Source organism: Panulirus ornatus, chromosome 4 (genome assembly GCF_036320965.1).
Source record: "Panulirus ornatus isolate Po-2019 chromosome 4, ASM3632096v1, whole genome shotgun sequence".
NCBI lineage: Eukaryota > Metazoa > Arthropoda > Malacostraca > Decapoda > Palinuridae > Panulirus > Panulirus ornatus.
The window spans coordinates 19,143,042-19,163,562 of record NC_092227.1 but is presented as its reverse complement, the minus strand read 5'-3'; the positions used below and the strand labels follow the sequence as shown (position 1 = coordinate 19,163,562).

Below are 20,521 nucleotides of genomic sequence, written 5' to 3'. Positions count from 1 at the left end.
CAGTTTTACCCATATTAATCGAGAATTTACTTTCTTACATTCTATCACATACTCCCACAACTCCTGTTCCAGGAGTACTGCTACTCCTTCCCTTGCTCTTGTCCTCTCACTAACCCCTGACTTTACTCCCAAAACATTCCCAAAACACTCTTCCCCTTTACCCTTGAGCTTCGTTTCAGTCAGAGCCAAAACATCCAGGTTCCTTTCCTCAAACATACTACCTATCTCTCCTTTTTTCACATCTTGGTTACATCCACACACATTTAGACACCCCAGTCTGAGCCTTCGAGGAGGATGAGCACTCCCTGCGTGACTCCTTCTTCTGTTTCCCACTAAACTAAATATATATATATATATATATATATATATATATATAGTTGTGTTAATGGAGTGATAGTTTTCATGCATGGTGTTTTTGACAAGAAAATAGTGAAGTTGGAGAAAAATGTAGCTTAGACATTGAAGCTTATTGACACAGTGGTGAAATTGATGAGAACTGCTATTGACGTTTGTGTGAATAAATTGTACATTTCCTTTCCATAGCCAGAGGTTGAACCATTATGTGACATTCATTTTTTCATTCATTTCAAGCTAAAAGTTTGTTTTCTAAATTGTTTCTTACATTTTTCATATGTATATATATGTATGTGTGTGTGTGTGTGTGTATGTGCGTATGTGTGTGTGTGTGTGTGTATGTGCGTATGTGTGTGTGTGTGTGTGTGTGTGTGTATATGTATATATATATGTATATTATCCCTGGGGATAGGGGTGAAAGAATACTTCCCACGTATTCCTCGCGTGTCGTAGAAAGCGACTAGAGGGGACGGGAGCGGGGGGCCGGAAATCCTCCCCTCCTTGTATTAACTTTCTAAAATGGGAAACAGAAGAAGGAGTCACGCGGGGAGTGATCATCCTCCTCGAAGGCTCAGAGTGGGGTGCCTAAATGTGTGTGGATGTAACCAAGATGTGAAAAAAGGAGAGATAGGTAGTATGTTTGAGGAAAGGAACCTGGATGTTTTGGCTCTGAGTGAAACGAAGCTCAAGGGTAAAGGGGAAGAGTGGTTTGGAAATGTCTGGGGAGTGAAGTCAGGGGTTAGTGAGAGGACAAGAGCAAGGGAAGGAGTAGCAATACTCCTGAAACAGGAGTTGTGGGAGTATGTGATAGAATGTAAGAAAGTAAATTCTCGATTAATATGGGTAAAATTGAAAGTTGATGGAGAGAGGTGGGTGATTATTGGTGCATATGCACCTGGGCATGAGAAGAAAGATCATGAGAGGCAAGTGTTTTGGGAGCAGCTAAATGAGTGTGTTAGCGGTTTTGATGCACGAGACCGGGTTATAGTGATGGGTGATTTGAATGCAAAGGTGAGTAATGTGGCAGTTAAGGGAATAATTGGTATGCATGGGGTGTTCAGTGTTGTAAATGGAAATGGTGAAGAGCTTGTAGATTTATGTGCTGAAAAAGGACTGATGATTGGGAATACCTGGTTTAAAAAGCGAGATATACATAAGTATACTTATGTAAGTAGGAGAGATGGCCAGAGAGCGTTATTGGATTACGTGTTAATTGACAGGCGTGCGAAAGAGAGACTTTTGGATGTTAATGTGCTGAGAGGTGCAACTGGAGGGATGTCTGATCATTATCTTGTGGAGGCTAAGGTGAAGATTAGTATGGGTTTTCAGAAAAGAGGAGTGAATGTTGGGGTGAAGAAGGTGGTGAGAGTAAGTGAGCTTGGGAAGGAGACCTGTGTGGGGAAGTACCAGGAGAGACTGTGTACAGAATGGAAAAAGGTGAGAACAATGGAAGTAAGGGGAGTGGGGGAGGAATGGGATGTATTTAGGGAATCAGTGATGGATTGCGCAAAAGATGCGTGTGGCATGAGAAGAGTGGGAGGTGGGCTGTTTAGAAAGGGTAGTGAGTGGTGGGATGAAGAAGTAAGAGTATTAGTGAAAGAGAAGAGAGAGGCATTTGGACGATTTTTGCAGGGAAAAAATGCAATTGAGTGGGAGAAGTATAAAAGAAAGAGACAGGAGGTCAAGAGAAAGGTGCAAGAGGTGAAAAAAAGGGCAAATGAGAGTTGGGGTGAGAGAGTATCATTAAATTTTAGGGAGAATAAAAAGATGTTCTGGAAGGAGGTAAATAGGGTGCGTAAGACAAGGGAGCAAATGGGAACTTCAGTGAAGGGCGTAAATGGGGAGGTGATAACAAGTAGCGGTGATGTGAGAAGGAGATGGAATGAGTATTTTGAAGGTTTGTTGAATGTGTCCGATGACAGAGTGGCAGATATAGGGTGTTTTGGTCGAGGTGGTGTGCAAAGTGAGAGGGTTAGGGAAAATGATTTGGTAAACAGAGAAGAGGTAGTAAAAGCTTTGCGGAAGATGAAAGCCGGCAAGGCAGCAGGTTTGGATGGTATTGCAGTGGAATTTATTAAAAAAGGGGGTGACTGTATTGTTGACTGGTTGGTAAGGTTATTTAATGTATGTATGACTCATGGTGAGGTGCCTGAGGATTGGCGGAATGCGTGCATAGTGCCATTGTACAAAGGCAAAGGGGATAAGAGTGAGTGCTCAAATTACAGAGGTATAAGTTTGTTGAGTATTCCTGGTAAATTATATGGGAGGGTATTGATTGAGAGGGTGAAGGCATGTACAGAGCATCAGATTGGGGAAGAACAGTGCGGTTTCAGAAGTGGTAGAGGATGTGTGGATCAGGTGTTTGCTTTGAAGAATGTATGTGAGAAATACTTAGAAAAGCAAATGGATTTGTATGTAGCATTTATGGATCTGGAGAAGGCATATGATAGAGTTGATAGAGATGCTCTGTGGAAGGTATTAAGAATATATGGTGTGGGAGGCAAGTTGTTAGAAGCAGTGAAAAGTTTTTATCGAGGATGTAAGGCATGTGTACGTGTAGGAAGAGAGGAAAGTGATTGGTTCTCAGTGAATGTAGGTTTGCGGCAGGGGTGTGTGATGTCTCCATGGTTGTTTAATTTGTTTATGGATGGGGTTGTAAGGGAGGTAAATGCAAGAGTCCTGGAAAGAGGGGCAAGTATGAAGTCTGTTGGGGATGAGAGAGCTTGGGAAGTGAGTCAGTTGTTGTTCGCTGATGATACAGCGCTGGTGGCTGATTCATGTGAGAAACTGCAGAAGCTGGTGACTGAGTTTGGTAAAGTGTGTGGAAGAAGAAAGTTGAGAGTAAATGTGAATAAGAGCAAGGTTATTAGGTACAGTAGGGGTGAGGGTCAAGTCAATTGGGAGGTGAGTTTGAATGGAGAAAAACTGGAGGAAGTGAAGTGTTTTAGATATCTGGGAGTGGATCTGTCAGCGGATGGAACCATGGAAGCGGAAGTGGATCATAGGGTGGGGGAGGGGGCGAAAATTTTGGGAGCCTTGAAAAATGTGTGGAAGTCGAGAACATTATCTCGGAAAGCAAAAATGGGTATGTTTGAGGGAATAGTGGTTCCAACAATGTTGTATGGTTGCGAGGCGTGGGCTATGGATAGAGATGTGCGCAGGAGGATGGATGTGCTGGAAATGAGATGTTTGAGGACAATGTGTGGTGTGAGGTGGTTTGATCGAGTAAGTAACGTAAGGGTAAGAGAGATGTGTGGAAATAAAAAGAGCGTGGTTGAGAGAGCAGAAGAGGGTGTTTTGAAATGGTTTGGGCACATGGAGAGAATGAGTGAGGAGAGATTGACCAAGAGGATATATGTGTCGGAGGTGGAGGGAACGAGGAGAAGAGGGAGACCAAATTGGAGGTGGAAAGATGGAGTGAAAAAGATTTTGTGTGATCGGGGCCTGAACATGCAGGAGGGTGAAAGGAGGGCAAGAAATAGAGTGAATTGGAGTCATGTGGTATACAGGGGTTGACGTGCTGTCAGTGGATTGAAGCAAGGCATGTGAAGCGTCTGGGGTAAACCATGGAAAGCTGTGTAGGTATGTATATTTGCGTGTGTGGACGTGTGTATGTACATGTGTATGGGGGGGGGGTTGGGCCATTTCTTTCGTCTGTTTCCTTGCGCTACCTCGCAAACGCGGGAGACAGCGACAAAGTATAAAAAAAAAAAAAAAAAAAAAAAAAAAAAAAAATATATATATATATATATATATATATATATATATATATATATCCCTGGGGATAGGGGAGAAAGAATACTTCCCACGTATTCCCTGCGTGTCGTAGAAGGCGACTAAAAGGGAAGGGAGCGGGGGGCTGGAAATCCTCCCCTCTCGTTTTTTTTTTTTTTTTTTTTTTTTTTTTTTTTTTCCAAAAGAAGGAACAGAGAAGAGGGCCAGGTGAGGATATTCCCTCAAAGGCCCAGTCCTCTGTTCTTAACGCTACCTCGCTATCGCGGGAAATAGCGAATAGTATGAAAAAAAAAAAAAAAATATATATATATATATATATATTTTTTTTTTATTTCATACATATTCGCCATTTCCCGCATTAGCGAGGTAGCATTAAGAACAGAGGACTGAGCCTTAGCAGAAATATCCTCACTTGGCCCCCTTCTCCGTTCTTTCTTTTGGAAAATTAAAAATGGGAGGGGAGGATTTTTTTGCCCCTGTCTCCCGAGTTAGCGAGGTAGTGCATGGAAACAGACGAAAGAATGGCCCAACCCGCCCACATACACATGTATATACATAAACTTCCACACACGCAAATATACATACCTATACATCTCAATGTACACATATATATACACACACAGACATATACTAATATACACATGTTCATAATGCATACTGTCTGCCTTTATTTGTTCCCATCGCCACCTCGCCACACATGGAATAACATCCCCCTCCCCCCTCATGTGTGCGAGGTAGCGCTAGGAAAAGACACCAAAGGCCCCATTCGTTCACACTCAGTCTCTAGATGTCATGTAATAATGTACCGAAACCACAGCTCTCTTTCCACATCCAGGCCACACACAACTTTCCATGGTTTACCCCAGATGCTTCACATGCCCTGGTTCAATCCATTGACAGCACGTCGACCCCGGTATACCACATCGTTCCAATTCACTCTATTCCTTGCACGCCTTTCACCCTCCTCCATGTTTAGGCCCCAATCACTCAAAATCTTTTTCACTCCATCTTTCCACCTCCAATTTGGTCTCCCACTTCTCATCGTTCCCTCAACCTCTGACACATATATCCTCTTGGTCAATCTTTCCTCACTCATTCTCTCCATGTGCCCAAACCATTTCAAAACACCCTCTTCTACTCTCTCAACCACGCTCTTTTTATTTCCACACATCTCTCTTACCCTTACATTACTTACTCGATCAAACCACCTCACACCACATATTGTCCTCAAACATCTCATTTCCAGCACATCCACCCTCCTGCGCACAACTCTGTCTATAGCCCACGCCTCGCAACCATACAACATTGTTGGAACCACTATTCCTTCAAACATACCCATTTTTGCTTTCCGAGATAATGTTCTCGACTTCCAAACATTCTTCAAGGCTCCCAGAATTTTCGCCCCCTCCCCCACCCTATGATTCACTTCCGCTTCCATGGTTCCATCCGCTGCCAGATCCACTCCCAGATATCTAAAACACTTTACTTCCTCCAGTTTTTCTCCATTCAAACTTACCTCCCAGTTGACTTGACCCTCAACCCTACTGTACCTAATAACCTTGCTCTTATTCACATTTACTCTTAACTTTCTTCTTTCACACACTTTACCAAACTCAGTCACTAGCTTCTGCAGTTTCTTACATGAATCGGCCACCAGCACTGTATCATCAGCGAACAACAACTGACTCACTTCCCAAGCTCTCTCATCCACAACAGACTGCATACTTGCCCCTCTTTCCAAAACTCTTGCATTCACCTCCCTAACAACCCCATCCATAAACAAGTTAACCATGGAGACATCACACACCCCTGCCGCAAACCTACGTTCACTGAGAACAAATCACTTTCCTCTCTTCCTACACGTACACATGCCTTACATCCTCGATAAAAACTTTTCACTGCTTCTAACAACTTGCCTCTCTCACCATATATTCTTAAAACCTTCCACAGAGCATCTCTATCAACTCTATCATATGCCTTCTCCAGATCCATAAATGCTACATACAAATCCATTTGTTTTTCTAAGTATTTCTCACATACATTCTTCAAAGCAAACACCTGATCCACACATCCTCTGCCTCTTCTGAAACTACACTGCTCTTCCCCAATCTGATGCTCTGTACATGCCTTCACCCTCTCAATCAATGCCCTCCCATATAATTTACCAGGAATACTCAATAAACTTATACCTCTGTAATTTGAGCACTCACTTTTATCCCCTTTGCCTTTGTACAATGACACTATCCAAGCATTCCACCAATCCTCAGGCAACTCACCATGGATCATTTTTTTTTTTTTTTTTTTTTTTTTGCTTTGTCGCTGTCTCCCGCGTTTGCGAGGTAGCGCAAGGAAACAGACGAAAGAAATGGCCCACGTATATAACGTATATACATACGTCCACACACGCAAATATACATACCTACACAGCTTTCCATGGTTTACCCCAGACGCTTCACATGCCTTGATTCAATCCACTGACAGCACGTCAACCCCGGTATACCACATCGCTCCAATTCACTCTATTCCTTGCCCTCCTTTCACCCTCCTGCATGTTCAGGCCCCGATCACACAAAATCTTTTTCACTCCATCTTTCCACCTCCAATTTGGTCTCCCTCTTCTCCTCGTTCCCTCCACCTCCGACACATATATCCTCTTTGTCAATCTTTCCTCACTCATTCTCTCCATGTGCCCAAACCATTTCAAAACACCCTCTTCTGCTCTCTCAACCACGCTCTTTTTATTTCCACACATCTCTCTTACCCTTACGTTACTTACTCGATCAAACCACCTCACACCACACATTGTCCTCAAACATCTCATTTCCAGCACATCCATCCTCCTGTGCACAACTCTATCCATAGCCCACGCCTCGCAACCATACAACATTGTTGGAACCACTATTCCTTCAAACATACCCATTTTTGCTTTCCGAGGTAATGTTCTCAACTTCCACACATTCTTCAAGGCTCCCAGAATTTTCGCCCCCTCCCCCACCCTATGATCCACTTCCGCTTCCATGGTTCCATCCGCTGCCAGATCCACTCCCAGATATCTAAAACACTTTACTTCCTCCAGTTTTTCTCCATTCAAACTTACCTCCCAATTGACTTGACCCTCAACCCTACTGTACCTAATAACCTTGCTCTTATTCACATTTACTCTTAACTTTCTTCTTTCACACACTTTACCAAACTCAGTCACCAGCTTCTGCAGTTTCTCACATGAATCAGCCACCAGCGCTGTATCATCAGCGAACAACAACTGACTCACTTCCCAAGCTCTCTCATCCCCAACACACTGCATACTTGCCCCTCTTTCCAAAACTCTTGCATTCACCTCCCTAACAACCCCATCCATAAACAAATTAAACAACCATGGAGACATCACACACCCCTGCCGCAAACCTACATTCACTGAGAACCAATCACTTTCCTCTCTTCCTACACGTACACATGCCTTACATCCTCGATAGAAAATTTTCACTGCTTCTAACAACTTGCCTCCCACACCATATATCCATTATTACTCATCTCAACATGACAGAGTTAAATTATCATTTCAATCTATGTTCCTTAGGGCATTACGTATTTGCATTCCAGAGTTTATTGATAATGAGTTTGAGAAGATATATTTTCTTGGATCTAAGTTAAAGTACCCTAGATCTTTCATTGATAGATCTCTTAAGTTAGCAAAGAAATCATTTTACAGAGTTGAACCCAAACCTCCCATTGACACCAAGAATCTTTTAGTTCTCCCTTATAACAATAATTTTACTTTACCTCCTATGTTGCTTAAATCCTTTAATATAAATGTTGCCTTCAGCAACAATAATACTATAAAGAATATCTTAATCAGGAATGCTCCAGAAAATTCTCCTGGTTGCATCTATAAAGTGCCATGTAGAAATTGTGATAAGTTTTATGTTGAGCAGATTGGTAAGGATCTTTCTATTAGACTTAAGCAACAGAAATATAGTACAAGAACACGACACGAATCAAATGCCTTGTTTAATCACATTAGAAACTATGATCATTGTATTGACTGGAGTAATGCCATCTCAGTTATTAGCTCTAACTCCAGTACCATGAGAAATGTCATTGAATCTTCTATTATTAAATACATAAAGAATTATGACCTTAATATAAGTGAAGGTATATACAAATTGGATAGCTTTATTGTTGATAAAATTTGTAAACAACTCCCCTTCTTGTCCACATAATAAGATTATGATATGCTCATTCTCTGTCTTGGAAAATCACTTGTTTACCAAATGGCATCCTAGCTACATCTCTTTGTTGTATATCAGCTGACTTATATTTCTTTCTTGTGAGGCATATGTACGAGTAAGAAGAGAGGAAAGTGATTGGTTCTCAGTGAATGTTGGGTTGCAGCAGGGGTGCGTGATGTCTCTATGGTTGTTTAATTGTTTATGGATGGGGTTGTTAGGGAGATGAATGCCTGAGTTTTGGAGAGAGGGGTAAGTATGCTGTCTGTTGTGGATGAGAGAGCTTGGGAAGTGAGTCACTTGTTGTTTGCTGATGATACAGCGCTGATGGCTGATTCGGGTGAGAAACTGCAGAAGCTGGTGACTGAGTTTGGTAAACTGTGTGAAAGAAGAAAGCTGATAGTAAATGTGAATAAGAGCAAGGTTGTTAGGTTCAGTAGGGTTGAGGGACAAGTCAACTGGGAGTTAAGTTTGAATGGAGAAATACTGGAGGAAGTGAAGTGTTTTAGATATCTGGGAGTGGATTTGACAGTGAATAGAACCATGGAAGTAGAAGTTAGTCACAGGGTGGGGGAGGGTGCAAAAGTTCTGGGAGCCGTGAAATAAGTGTGGAGGGCGAGAACATTATCTTGGAAAGCAAGAATGGGTATGTTTGAAGGAAGTGGTTCTAACAATGTTATATGGTTGTGAGGCATGGGCTGTAGATGAGTTGTGCAGAGGAGGGTGGATGTGTTGGAAATGAGGTGTTTAAGGACAACATGTGGTGTGAGGTGGTTTGATCAAGTAAGTAATGAAAGGTGAAGAGAGATGTGTAGTAATAAAAAAAGTGTGGTTGACAGAGCAGAAAAGGGTGTTTTAAAATGGTTTGGTCACATGGAGAGAATGAATGAAGAAAGATTGACAAAGAGGATATGTCTGTCAGAGGTGGAGGGAACAAGTATAAGTGGGAGACCAAACTGGAGGTGGAAAGATGGAGTGAAAAACATTTTGAGTGATCGGGGCCTGAACATGCAGGAGGGTGAAAGGCGTACAAGGAATAGGGTGAATTGGAACGATGTGGTATACCAGGGTCGACGTGCTGTCAGTGGATTGAACCAGGGCATGTGAAGTGGCCTGGATGTGGAAAGGGAGCTGTGGTTTCGGTGCATTATATATGACAGCTAGAGACTGAGTGTGAACGAATGGGGCCTTTGTTGTCTTTTCCTAGCGCTACCTCACGTGCATACAGGGGGGAGGGGGTTGTCATTTCATGTGTGGCGGGGTGGCGATGGGAGTGAATGAAGGCAACAAGTGTGAATTATGTACATGTGTATATATGTATATGTCTGTGTATGTATTTATATTTATACATTGAAATGTATAGGTATGTATATGTGCGTGTGTGGATGTTTATGGATATACATGTGTATGTGGGTGGGTTGGGCCATTCTTTCGTCTATTTTCTTGTGCTACCTCACTAACGCAGGAGACAGTGACAAAGTATAATAAATAAATGAAGAAACTTAATCTCTGTTTCCCGTCTCAGTGAGGTAGCGCCAGGAAACAGATGAAGAATGGCCAACCACTCACATACACATATATATATACATAAATGCCCATACATGCACATATACATACATAGACATGTCAACATATACATACAGACATATATATATATATATACACATGTACATATTCACACCTGCTTACCTTCATCTATTCCTGGCACTACCCTGCAATGCAGAAAACAGCCATGCTACCACCCCGCTTCAGTGAGGTAGCGCCACAAAACATATAAAAAAGTCCACATTCGTTCACAATCAGTCTCTAGCTGTCATGTGTGATGCACCAAAACCACAGCTCCCTATCCACATCCCAAGCCCCACAAACCTTTCCGTGGTTTACCCCAGACACTTCACATGCCCTGGTTCAGTCCATTGACAGCTCATCGACCCCAGTATACCACATCATTCCAATTCACTCTATTCCTTGCATACCTCTCACCCTGCTGTATGTTCACGCATCAATCACTCAAAATTTTCTCACTCCATACTTCCACCTCCAGTTTGTTTTCCCACTTCTCCTTGCTCCCTTCACTTCTGACACATATACCCTCTTTGTCATTCGTTCCTCACTCATTCTCTTCATATGTCCAAATCATTTAAACACACCCTCTTCTGCTCTCTCAACCCTATTTTTACTTCCACACATCTCTCTTACCTTTCATTACTTACTCAATCAAACCACCTCACAATACATATTGTCCTTAAAAATTTCATTTCCAGCACATCCACCCTCCTCCATACAACCCTATCTATAGCCCATGCCTTGCAACCATATAACATTGTTGCACGCTAACATCTGATTGTCTCTCTTTTACATGCCTATCAATTAACACATAATCCAGTAATACCCTCTGACCATCTCTCCTCCTCGCATACATTTATATTTATTGTACTTTATCGCTGTCTCCGCGTTAGCGAGGTAGTGCAAGGAAACAGATGAAAGAATGGCCCAACCCACCCACATACACATGTATATACATAAACGCCTACACACACACACACACACACACACACACACACACACACACACACACACACACACACACACACACACATACATACATACCTAAACATTTCAATGTATACATACATATACATACACAGACATTTACATATATACACATGTACATATTCATACTTCTTGCCTTCATCCATTCCCTTCACCACCCTGCCACAAATGAAATGGCACCCCCCTCCTCCCGCACGCATGTGAGGTAGTGCTAGAAAAAGACAACAAAGGCCACATTCGTTCTTAGTCTCTAGCTGTCATGTGTAATGCATCAAAACAACAGCTCCCTCTCCACATCTAGGTCCCAAAGAACTTTCCATGGTTTACCCCAGACTCTTCATATGCCCTGGTTCAATCCATTGACAGCATATCGACCCTAGTGTACCACATTGTTCCAATTCACTCTATTCCTTGCACACCTTTCACCCTCCTGTATGTTCAGACTCCAGTCACTCAAAATCTTTTTCACTCCATCCTTCCACCTTCAATTTGGTCTCCCACTTCTCGTTCCCTCCACCTCTGACACATATATCCTCTTTGTCAATCTTTCCTCACTCATTCTCTACGTGTGACCAAACCATTTCAATACGCCCTCTTCTGCGCTCTCTCAACCACACTTTTTATTACCACACATCTCTCATACCCTTTCATTACTTGCTCAATCAAACCAGCTCACACCACATTGTCCTCAAACATCTCATTTCCAACACATCCACCTTCCTCCGCACAACCCTGTCTATAGCCCATGCCTTGCAACCGTATAAGATTGTTGGAACCACTATTCCTTCAAACATACCCATTTTTGATCTCCGAGATAATGTTCTCGCCTTCCACACATTCTTCAACGTTTCCAGAATCTTCACCCCTTCCCTCACCCTGTGACCCGCTTCCACTTCCATGGTTCCATCCGCTGCTAAAACCCACTCCCAGATATATAAAACACTTCACTTCCTCCAGTTTTTCTCCATTCAAACTTACCTCCCAATTATCTTGTCCCTCAACCCTACTGAACCCAGTAACCTTGCACTTACTCACATTTACTCTCAGCTTTCTCCTTTAACACTCTTTACCAAACTCAGTCACCAGCTTCTGCAGTTTCTCACCTGAATCAGCCACCAGTGCTGTATCATCAGCAAACAACAACTGACTTGCTTCCCAAGCCCTCTCATCCACAACAGACTACACACTTGCCCCTCTCTCCAAAACTCTTGCATTCACCTCCCTAACAACCATATCCATAAACAAATCAGACGACCATGGAGACATCAAGCACCCCTGCCGCAAAACAACATTCTCTGGGAACCAGTCGCCTTCCTCTCTTCCCACTTGTACACATGCCTTACATCCTCAATAAAAACTTTTCACTGCTTGTAGCAACTTACCTCCCACGCCATATACTCTTAGTACCTTCCACAGAGCATCTCTATCAACTCTGTCATATGCCTTCTCCAGACCCATAAATGCTACATACAAATCCATCTGTTTTTTCTAAGTATTTCTCACATACATTCTCCATAGCAAACACCTGATGCACACATCCTCTACCACTTCTGAAACCACACTGCACTTACCTACTCATACTCTATACATGCCTTCACCCTCTCAGTCAATACCCTCCCTTATAATTTCCCAGGAATACTCAACAAACTTATGCCTCCGTAATTTGAACACTCACCTTTATCCCCTTTGCCTTTATAGAATGGCACTATGCATGCATTCTGCCAATCCTCAGGCACTTCACCATGAACCATACATACATTGAATATTCTCACCAACCAGTTGACAACACAGTCACCCCCTTTTTTAATAAATTCCACTGCAATACCATCCAAACCCGCCGCCTTGCCGGCTCTCATCTTCTGGAAAGCTTTCACTACCTCTTTTCTGTTTACCAAACCATTCTCCCTGACCCTCTCACTTTGCACACCACCTCGACCAAAACACCCTATACCTGCCACTCTATCATCAAACACATTCAACAAACCTTCAAAATACTCACTCCATCTGCTCACTTTACCATTACTTATTATTACCTCCCCATTAGCCCCCTTCACCGATGTTCTCATTTGTTCTCTTGTCTTACGCACTTTATTTACCTCCTTCCAAAACATCACATACGTATACTTATATATTTAAACCAGGTATTCCCAACCACCAGTCTTTTCAGCATGCAAATCCACAAGCTCTTTACCATTTCCATTTACAAAACTGAATACCCCATGTACACCAATTATATCCTCAACTGCCATTTTACTTACCTTCACATTTAAATCACCCATCACTAAAACCCAGTCTCATGCATCAAAGCTGCTGACACACTCACTCAGCTGCTCCCAAAACACTTGCCTCTCAGATCTTTCTTCTCATGACCAGGTGCATAAGCACCAATAATCACCATCTCCCTCCATCCTCTTTCAGTTTTACCCATATCAATCTAGAATTTACTTTCCTACACTCTCTCTCTATATATATTCATTGGCAGGTCTTTATTTGATTTTCTTAAGTTTCACTTTATAAATTAATCTTTAACTTGGTCATGTTTTGCCACTTGTGAACTTGTGAAATTTTAATTGGCCAGAGTGAAATGATAAAGTACCAGTAGTCATACATTAATTCCTTAAGATCATTTCTTGTTGATTACATTGAATTATGACCCTTGAAATGCATACATGTGTAGTATTTTCTTCAAAAATTTTTCAGAACCATGTCTCGTAATTTGGTTTTCGTTTATGGAACTTTAAAACAAAAGGAACCTAATCACAACTGGCTGACAAATAAGGACCATGGAAAGTCACATTTTATTGGCTCTGCTACATCCGTGGAAAAAAATCTCTTAGTGATTGCATCACGTTACAACATTCCCTATGTCTTGGATGCAGCAGGAAAAGGAGAGGTAGGATATATTTCACTCTAGCATTTTCTTGTTCTAAACATGAATTAAATTGAATGAGTATAGGTATCTTCACCCGAGAAGTAGGTTGTAAAGTAAAATGTGATGAATTCAGATAAGATCAAGAAATATTTTTCTCACTTTTTGATAGCACAGAGAACTGAAATCACAAGGAAGAGATACTTGTTGCTGAGTACTCTACTTTTTTTCAAAACGGTCTACATGAACAAATGCTCCACATGTCCACATACTGATCAGAGCTGTGGAGTAGACCAAGTATTGAAATTCCCCAGATGTGTATGTTATGGTTATCTTATTAGAGACATTATTTCACTCAAATGTTTATTGTTGTAATGATGTATTAAACCTTTTAATACTTGCTTCAGCCATCAGACTAAAATAAAGAAGGAATAAGTATGCACAATGATTTTTTTTTTTTTTGCTTTGTCGCTGTCTCCCGTGTTTGCGAGGTAGCGCAAGGAAACAGACGAAAGAAATGGCCCAACCCCCATACACATGTATATACATACGTCCACACACGCAAATATACATACCTACACAGCTTTCCGTGGTTTACCCCAGACGCTTCACATGCCCTGATTCAATCCACTGACAGCACGTCAACCCCGGTATACCACATCGATCCAATTCACTCTATTCCTTGCCCTCCTTTCACCCTCCTGCATGTTCAGGCCCCGATCACACAAAATCTTTGTCACTCCATCTTTCCACCTCCAATTTGGTCTCCCACTTCTCCTCGCTCCCTCCACCTCCGACACATATATCCTCTTTGTCAATCTTTCCTCACTCATTCTCTCCATGCGCCCAAACCATTTCAAAACACCCTCTTCTGCTCTCTCAACTACGCTCTTTTTATTTCCACACATCTCTCTTACCCTTACGTTACTTACTCGATCAAACCACCTCACACCACACATTGTCCTCAGACATCTCATTTCCAGCACATCCATCCTCCTGCGCACAACTCTATCCATAGCCCACGCCTCGCAACCATACAACATTGTTGGAACCACCATTCCTTCAAACATACCCATTTTTGCTTTCCGAGATAATGATCTCGACTTTCACACATTCTTCAAGGCTCCCAGGATTTTCGCCCCCTCCCCAACCCTATGATCCACTTCCGCTTCCATGGTTCCATCCACTGCCAGATCCACTCCCAGATATCTAAAACACTTTACTTCCTCCAGTTTTTCTCCATTCAAACTTACCTCCCAATTGACTTGACCCTCAACCCTACTGTACCTAATAACCTTGCTCTTATTCACATCTACTCATAACTTTCTTCTTTCACACACTTTACCAAACTCAGTCACCAGCTTCTGCAGTTTCTCACATGAATCAGCCACCAGCGCTGTATCATCAGCGAACAACAACTGACTCACTTCCCAAGCTCTCTCATCCCCAACAGACTTCATACTTGCCCCTCTTTCCAAAACTCTTGCATTCACCTCCCTAACAACCCTATCCATAAACAAATTAAACAACCATGGAGACATCACACACCCCTGCTGCAAACCTACATTCACTGAGAACTAATCACTTTCCTCTCTTCCTACACGTACACATGCCTTACATCCTCGATAAAAACTTTTCACTGCTTCTAACAACTTGCCTCCCACACCATATATTCTTAATACCTTCCACAGAGCATCTCTATCAACTCTATCATATGCCTTCTCCAAATCCATAAATGCTACATACAAATCCATTTGCTTTTCTAAGTATTTCTCACATACATTCTTCAAAGCAAACACCTGATCCACACATCCTCTACCACTTCTGAAACCACACTGCTCTTCCCCAATCTGATGCTCTGTACATGCCTTCACCCTCTCAATCAATACCCTCCCATATAATTTACCAGGAATACTCAACAAACTTACACCTCTGTAATTTGAGCACTCACTCTTATCCCCTTTGCCTTTGTACAATGGCACTATGCACGCATTCCGCCAATCCTCAGGCACCTCACCATGAGTCATACATACATTAAATAACCTTACCAACCAGTCAACAATACAGTCACCCCCTTTTTTAATAAATTCCACTGCAATAACATCCAAACCTGCTGCCTTGCCGGCTTTCATCTTCCGCAAAGCTTTTACTACCTCTTCTCTGTTTACCAAATCATTCTCCCTAACCCTCTCACTTTGCACACCACCTCGACCAAAACACCCTATATCTGCCACTCTATCATCAAACACATTCAACAAACCTTCAAAATACTCACTCCATCTCCTTCTCACATCACCACTACTTGTTATCACCTCCCCATTTGCGCCCTTCACTGAAGTTCCCATTTACTCCCTTGTCTTACGCACTTTATTTACCTCCTTCCAAAACATCTTTTTATTCTCCCTAAAATTTAATGATACTCTCTCACCCCAACTCTCATTTGCCCTCTTTTTCACCTCTTGCACCTTTCTCTTGACCTCCTGTCTCTTTCTTTTATACATCTCCCACTCAATTGCATTTTTTCCCTGCAAAAATCGTCCAAATGCCTCTCTCTTCTCTTTCACTAATAATCTTATTTCTTCATCCCACCACTCACTACCCTTTCTAATCAACCCACCTCCCACTCTTCTCATGCCACAAGCATCTTTTGCGCAATCCATCACTGATTCCCTAAATACATCCCATTCCTCCCCCACTCCCCTTACTTCCATTGTTCTCACCTTTTTCCATTCTGTACTCAGTCTCTCCTGGTACTTCCTCACACAAGTCTCCTTCCCAAGCTCACTTACTCTCACCACCCTCTTCACCCCAACATTCATTCTTCTTTTCTGAAAACCCACACAAATCTTCACCTTAGCCTCCACAAGATAATGATCAGACATCCCTCCAGTTGCACCTCTCAGCACATTAACATCCAAAAGTCTCTCTTTCGCGCGCCTGTCAATTAACACGTAATCCAATAACGCTCTCTGGCCATCTCTCCTACTTACGTACGTATACTTATGTATATCTCGCTTTTTAAACCAGGTATTCCCAATCACCAGTCCTTTTTCAGCACATAAATCTACAAGCTCTTCACCATTTCCATTTACAACACTGAACACCCCATGTATACCAATTATTCCCTCAACTGCCACATTACTCACCTTTGCATTCAAATCACCCATCACTATAACCCGGTCTCGTGCATCAAAACCAATAACACACTCATTCAGCTGCTCCCAAAACACTTGCCTCTCATGATCTTTCTTCTCATGCCCAGGTGCATATGCACCAATAATCACCCATCTCTCTCCATCAACTTTCAGTTTTACCCATATTAATCGAGAATAATCGAGGGATAATATATATATATATATATTCATTTATTTATTTTATTTTGCTTTGTCACTGTCTCCCGCATTAGCGAGGTAGCGCAAGGAAACATGCGAAAGAAATGGCCCAACCCACTCACATACACATGTATATACATACACGTCCACATACGCAAACATACATACCTATACATCTCAATGTACACATATATATACATACACAGACATATAGATATATACACATATACATAATTCATACTGTCTGCCTTTATTTATTCCCATTGCCACCCCGCCACACATGGAATAACAACCCCCTCCCCACTCATGTGTGTGAGGTAGCGCTAGGAAAAGACAACAAATGACCCATTCGTTCACACTCAGTCTCTAGCTGTCATGTAATAATGCACCGAAACCACAGCTCCCTTTCCACATCCAGGCCCCACAGTAATTTCCATGGTTTACCCCGGACGCTTCACATGCCCTGGTTCAATCCATTGACAGCACGTTGACCCCAGTATACCACATTGTTCCAATTCACTCTAATCCTTGCACGCCTTTCACCCTTCTGCATGTTCAGGCCCCAATCACTCAAAATCTTTTTCACTCCATCTTTCCACCTCCAATTTGGTCTCTCACTTCTCCTCGTTCCTCCACCTCTGACACATATATCCTCTTGGTCAATCTTTCCTCACTCATTCTCTCCATGTGACCAAACCATTTCAAAACACCCTCTTCTGCTCTCTCAACCACACTCTTTTTATTTCCACACATCTCTCTTTCCCAAACTCAGTCGTCAGCTTCTGCAGTTTCTCACATGAATCAGCCACCAGCACTGTATCATCAGCGAACAACAACTGACTCACTTCCCAAGCTCTCTCATCCACAGCAGACTGCATACTTGCCCCTCTTTCCAAAACTCTTGGAGTCACCTTCCTAACAACCTCATCCATAAACAAATTAAACAACCATGGAGACATCACTCACCCCTGCCGCAAACCTACATTCACTGAGAACCAATCACTTTCCTTTCTTCCTACACGTACACATGCCTTACATCCTCGATAAAAACTTTTCACTGCTTCTAACAACTTGCCTCCCACACTATGTGTTCTTAATACCTTCCACAGAGCATCTCTGTCAACTCTATCATATGCCTTCTCCTGATCCATAAATGCTACATACAAATCCATTTGCTTTTCTAGGTATTTCTCACATATATTCTTCAAAGCAAACACCTGATCCACACATCCTCTACCACTTGTGAAACCACACTGCTCTTCCCCAATCTGATGCTCTGTACATGCCTTCATCCTCTCAATCAATACCCTCCCATATATTTTCCCAGGAAAACTCAACAAACTTATACCTCTGTAATTTGAGCACTCACTCTTATCCCCTTTGCCTTTGTACAATGGCACTATGGAAGCATTCCGCCAATCCTCAGGCACCTCACCATAAATCATACATACATTAAATAACCTTACCAACGAGTCAACAATACGGTCACCTCCTTTTTTAATAAATTCCACTGCAATACCATCCAAACCTGCTGCCTTGCCAGCTTTCATCTTCCGCAGAGCTTTTAGTACCTCTTCTCTGTTTACCAAATCATTTTCCCTAACCCTCTCACTTTGCGTACCACCTCGACCAAAACACCCTATATCTGCCACTCTATCATCAAACACATTCAACAAACCTTCAAAATACTCACTCCATCTCCTTCTCACATCACCACTACTTATCACCTCCCCATTAGCCCCCTTCACTGAAGTTCCCATTTGCTCCCTTGTCTTATGCACTTTATTTACCTCCTTCGAAAACATCTTTTTATTCTCCCTAAAATTTAATGATACTCTCTCACCCCAACTCTCATTTGCCCTCCTTTTCACCTCTTGCACCTTTCTCTTGACCTCCTGCCTCTTTCTTTTATACTTCTCCCATTCATTTGCATTTTTTCCCTGCAAAAATCGTCCAAATGCCTCTCTCTTTTCTTTCACTAATAATCTTACTTCTTCATCCCACCACTCACTACCCTTTCTAATCAACCCACCTCCCACACTTCTCGTGCCACAAGCATCTTTTGCGCAAGCCATCACTGCTTCCCTAAATACATCCCATTCCTCCCCCGCTCCCCTTACCTCCTTTGTTCTCACCTTTTTCCATTCTGTACTCAGTCTCTCCTGGTACTTCCTCACACAAGTCTCCTTCCCAAGCTCACTTACTTTCACCACTCTCTTCACCCCAACATTTTCTCTCCTTTTCTGAAAGCCTCTACAAATCCTCACCTTCGCCTCCACATGATAATGATCAGACATCCCTCCAGTTACACCTCTCAGCACATAAACATCCAAAAGTCTCTCTTTCGCGCACCTATCAATTAACATGTAATGCAATAACGCTCTCTGGCCATCTCTCCTACTTACATACATATACTTATGTATATCTCTCTTTTTAAACCAGGTATTGTCAATCACCAGTCCTTTTTCAGCACATAAATCTACAAGCTCTTCACCATTTCCATTTACAACACTGAACACCCTATGTACACCAATTATTCCCTCAACTGCCACATTAATCACCTTTGCATTCAAATCACCCATCACTATAACCCGGTCTCATGCATCAAAACTACTAACACACTCACTCAGCTTCTCCCAAAACACTTGCCTCTCATGATCTTTATTCTTATGCCCAGGTGCATATGCACCAATAATCACCCATCTCTCTCCATCCACTTTCAGTTTTACCCATATCAATCTAGAGTTTACTTTCTTACACTCTATCACATATCCCACCACTCTTGTTTCAGACATATACATATATACACATGTACATAATCACACTTTCATCCATTCCTGGCTCTACCCCTCCTCAAGGAAATAGCATCGCTACTCCCTGCTTCAGTGAGGTAGTGCTAGGAAAACAGACAAAAAGTCCAGATTCATTCACTCTCAAGTCTCTAGCTGTCATGTGTAATGCACTGAAACCATAGTTCCCAATACACATCCAGGTCTCACAGACCTTTCCAAGGTTTACATGAGATGTTTCACTTGCCCTGGTTCAGTCCACTCTTAGCATGTCAATCCCAATATACTACATCATTCCAGTGCACTCCATTCCTTGCGCTCCTGTCACCCTCATGTATGTTTGAACACTCACCACTATCCCAATTGCCTTTATACACTGGCACTATGCACACATTCTGCCAATCCTGAGGCACTCCACCATGATCCATACATACAATGAATATCCTTTTTTACTTCATCCTTCCAACTCGAGTTTGGTCTCCTGCTTCTTGTTTTATCTCCAAATCTGACACACATATCCTCTGTCAATCTTTCCTCACTCATTTTCTCCATATGTCAAAACCATTTCAACATACCCTCTTCTGCTCTCTCAACCACACTCTTTTTTATTTCCACACATCTCTCTTACCTTTTCATTACTAACTCAATCAAACCACCTCACAC

The 20,521-nt window shown here is 42.2% G+C and overlaps 1 protein-coding gene across 2 annotated transcripts in view; it reads left to right on the top strand.

The window, feature by feature from the left end:
• The window catches only part of LOC139765921 (putative gamma-glutamylcyclotransferase CG2811), a 130,049-nt gene that overhangs the window by 43,253 nt on the left and 66,275 nt on the right, over positions 1 to 20,521 (top strand). For both annotated transcript variants that reach the window (XM_071693895.1, XM_071693888.1), the window contains exon 2: positions 13,569 to 13,761. In XM_071693895.1, the coding sequence (XP_071549996.1) occupies positions 13,569 to 13,761 (193 nt within the window). The remainder of the gene's footprint in view (positions 1 to 13,568; positions 13,762 to 20,521) is intronic.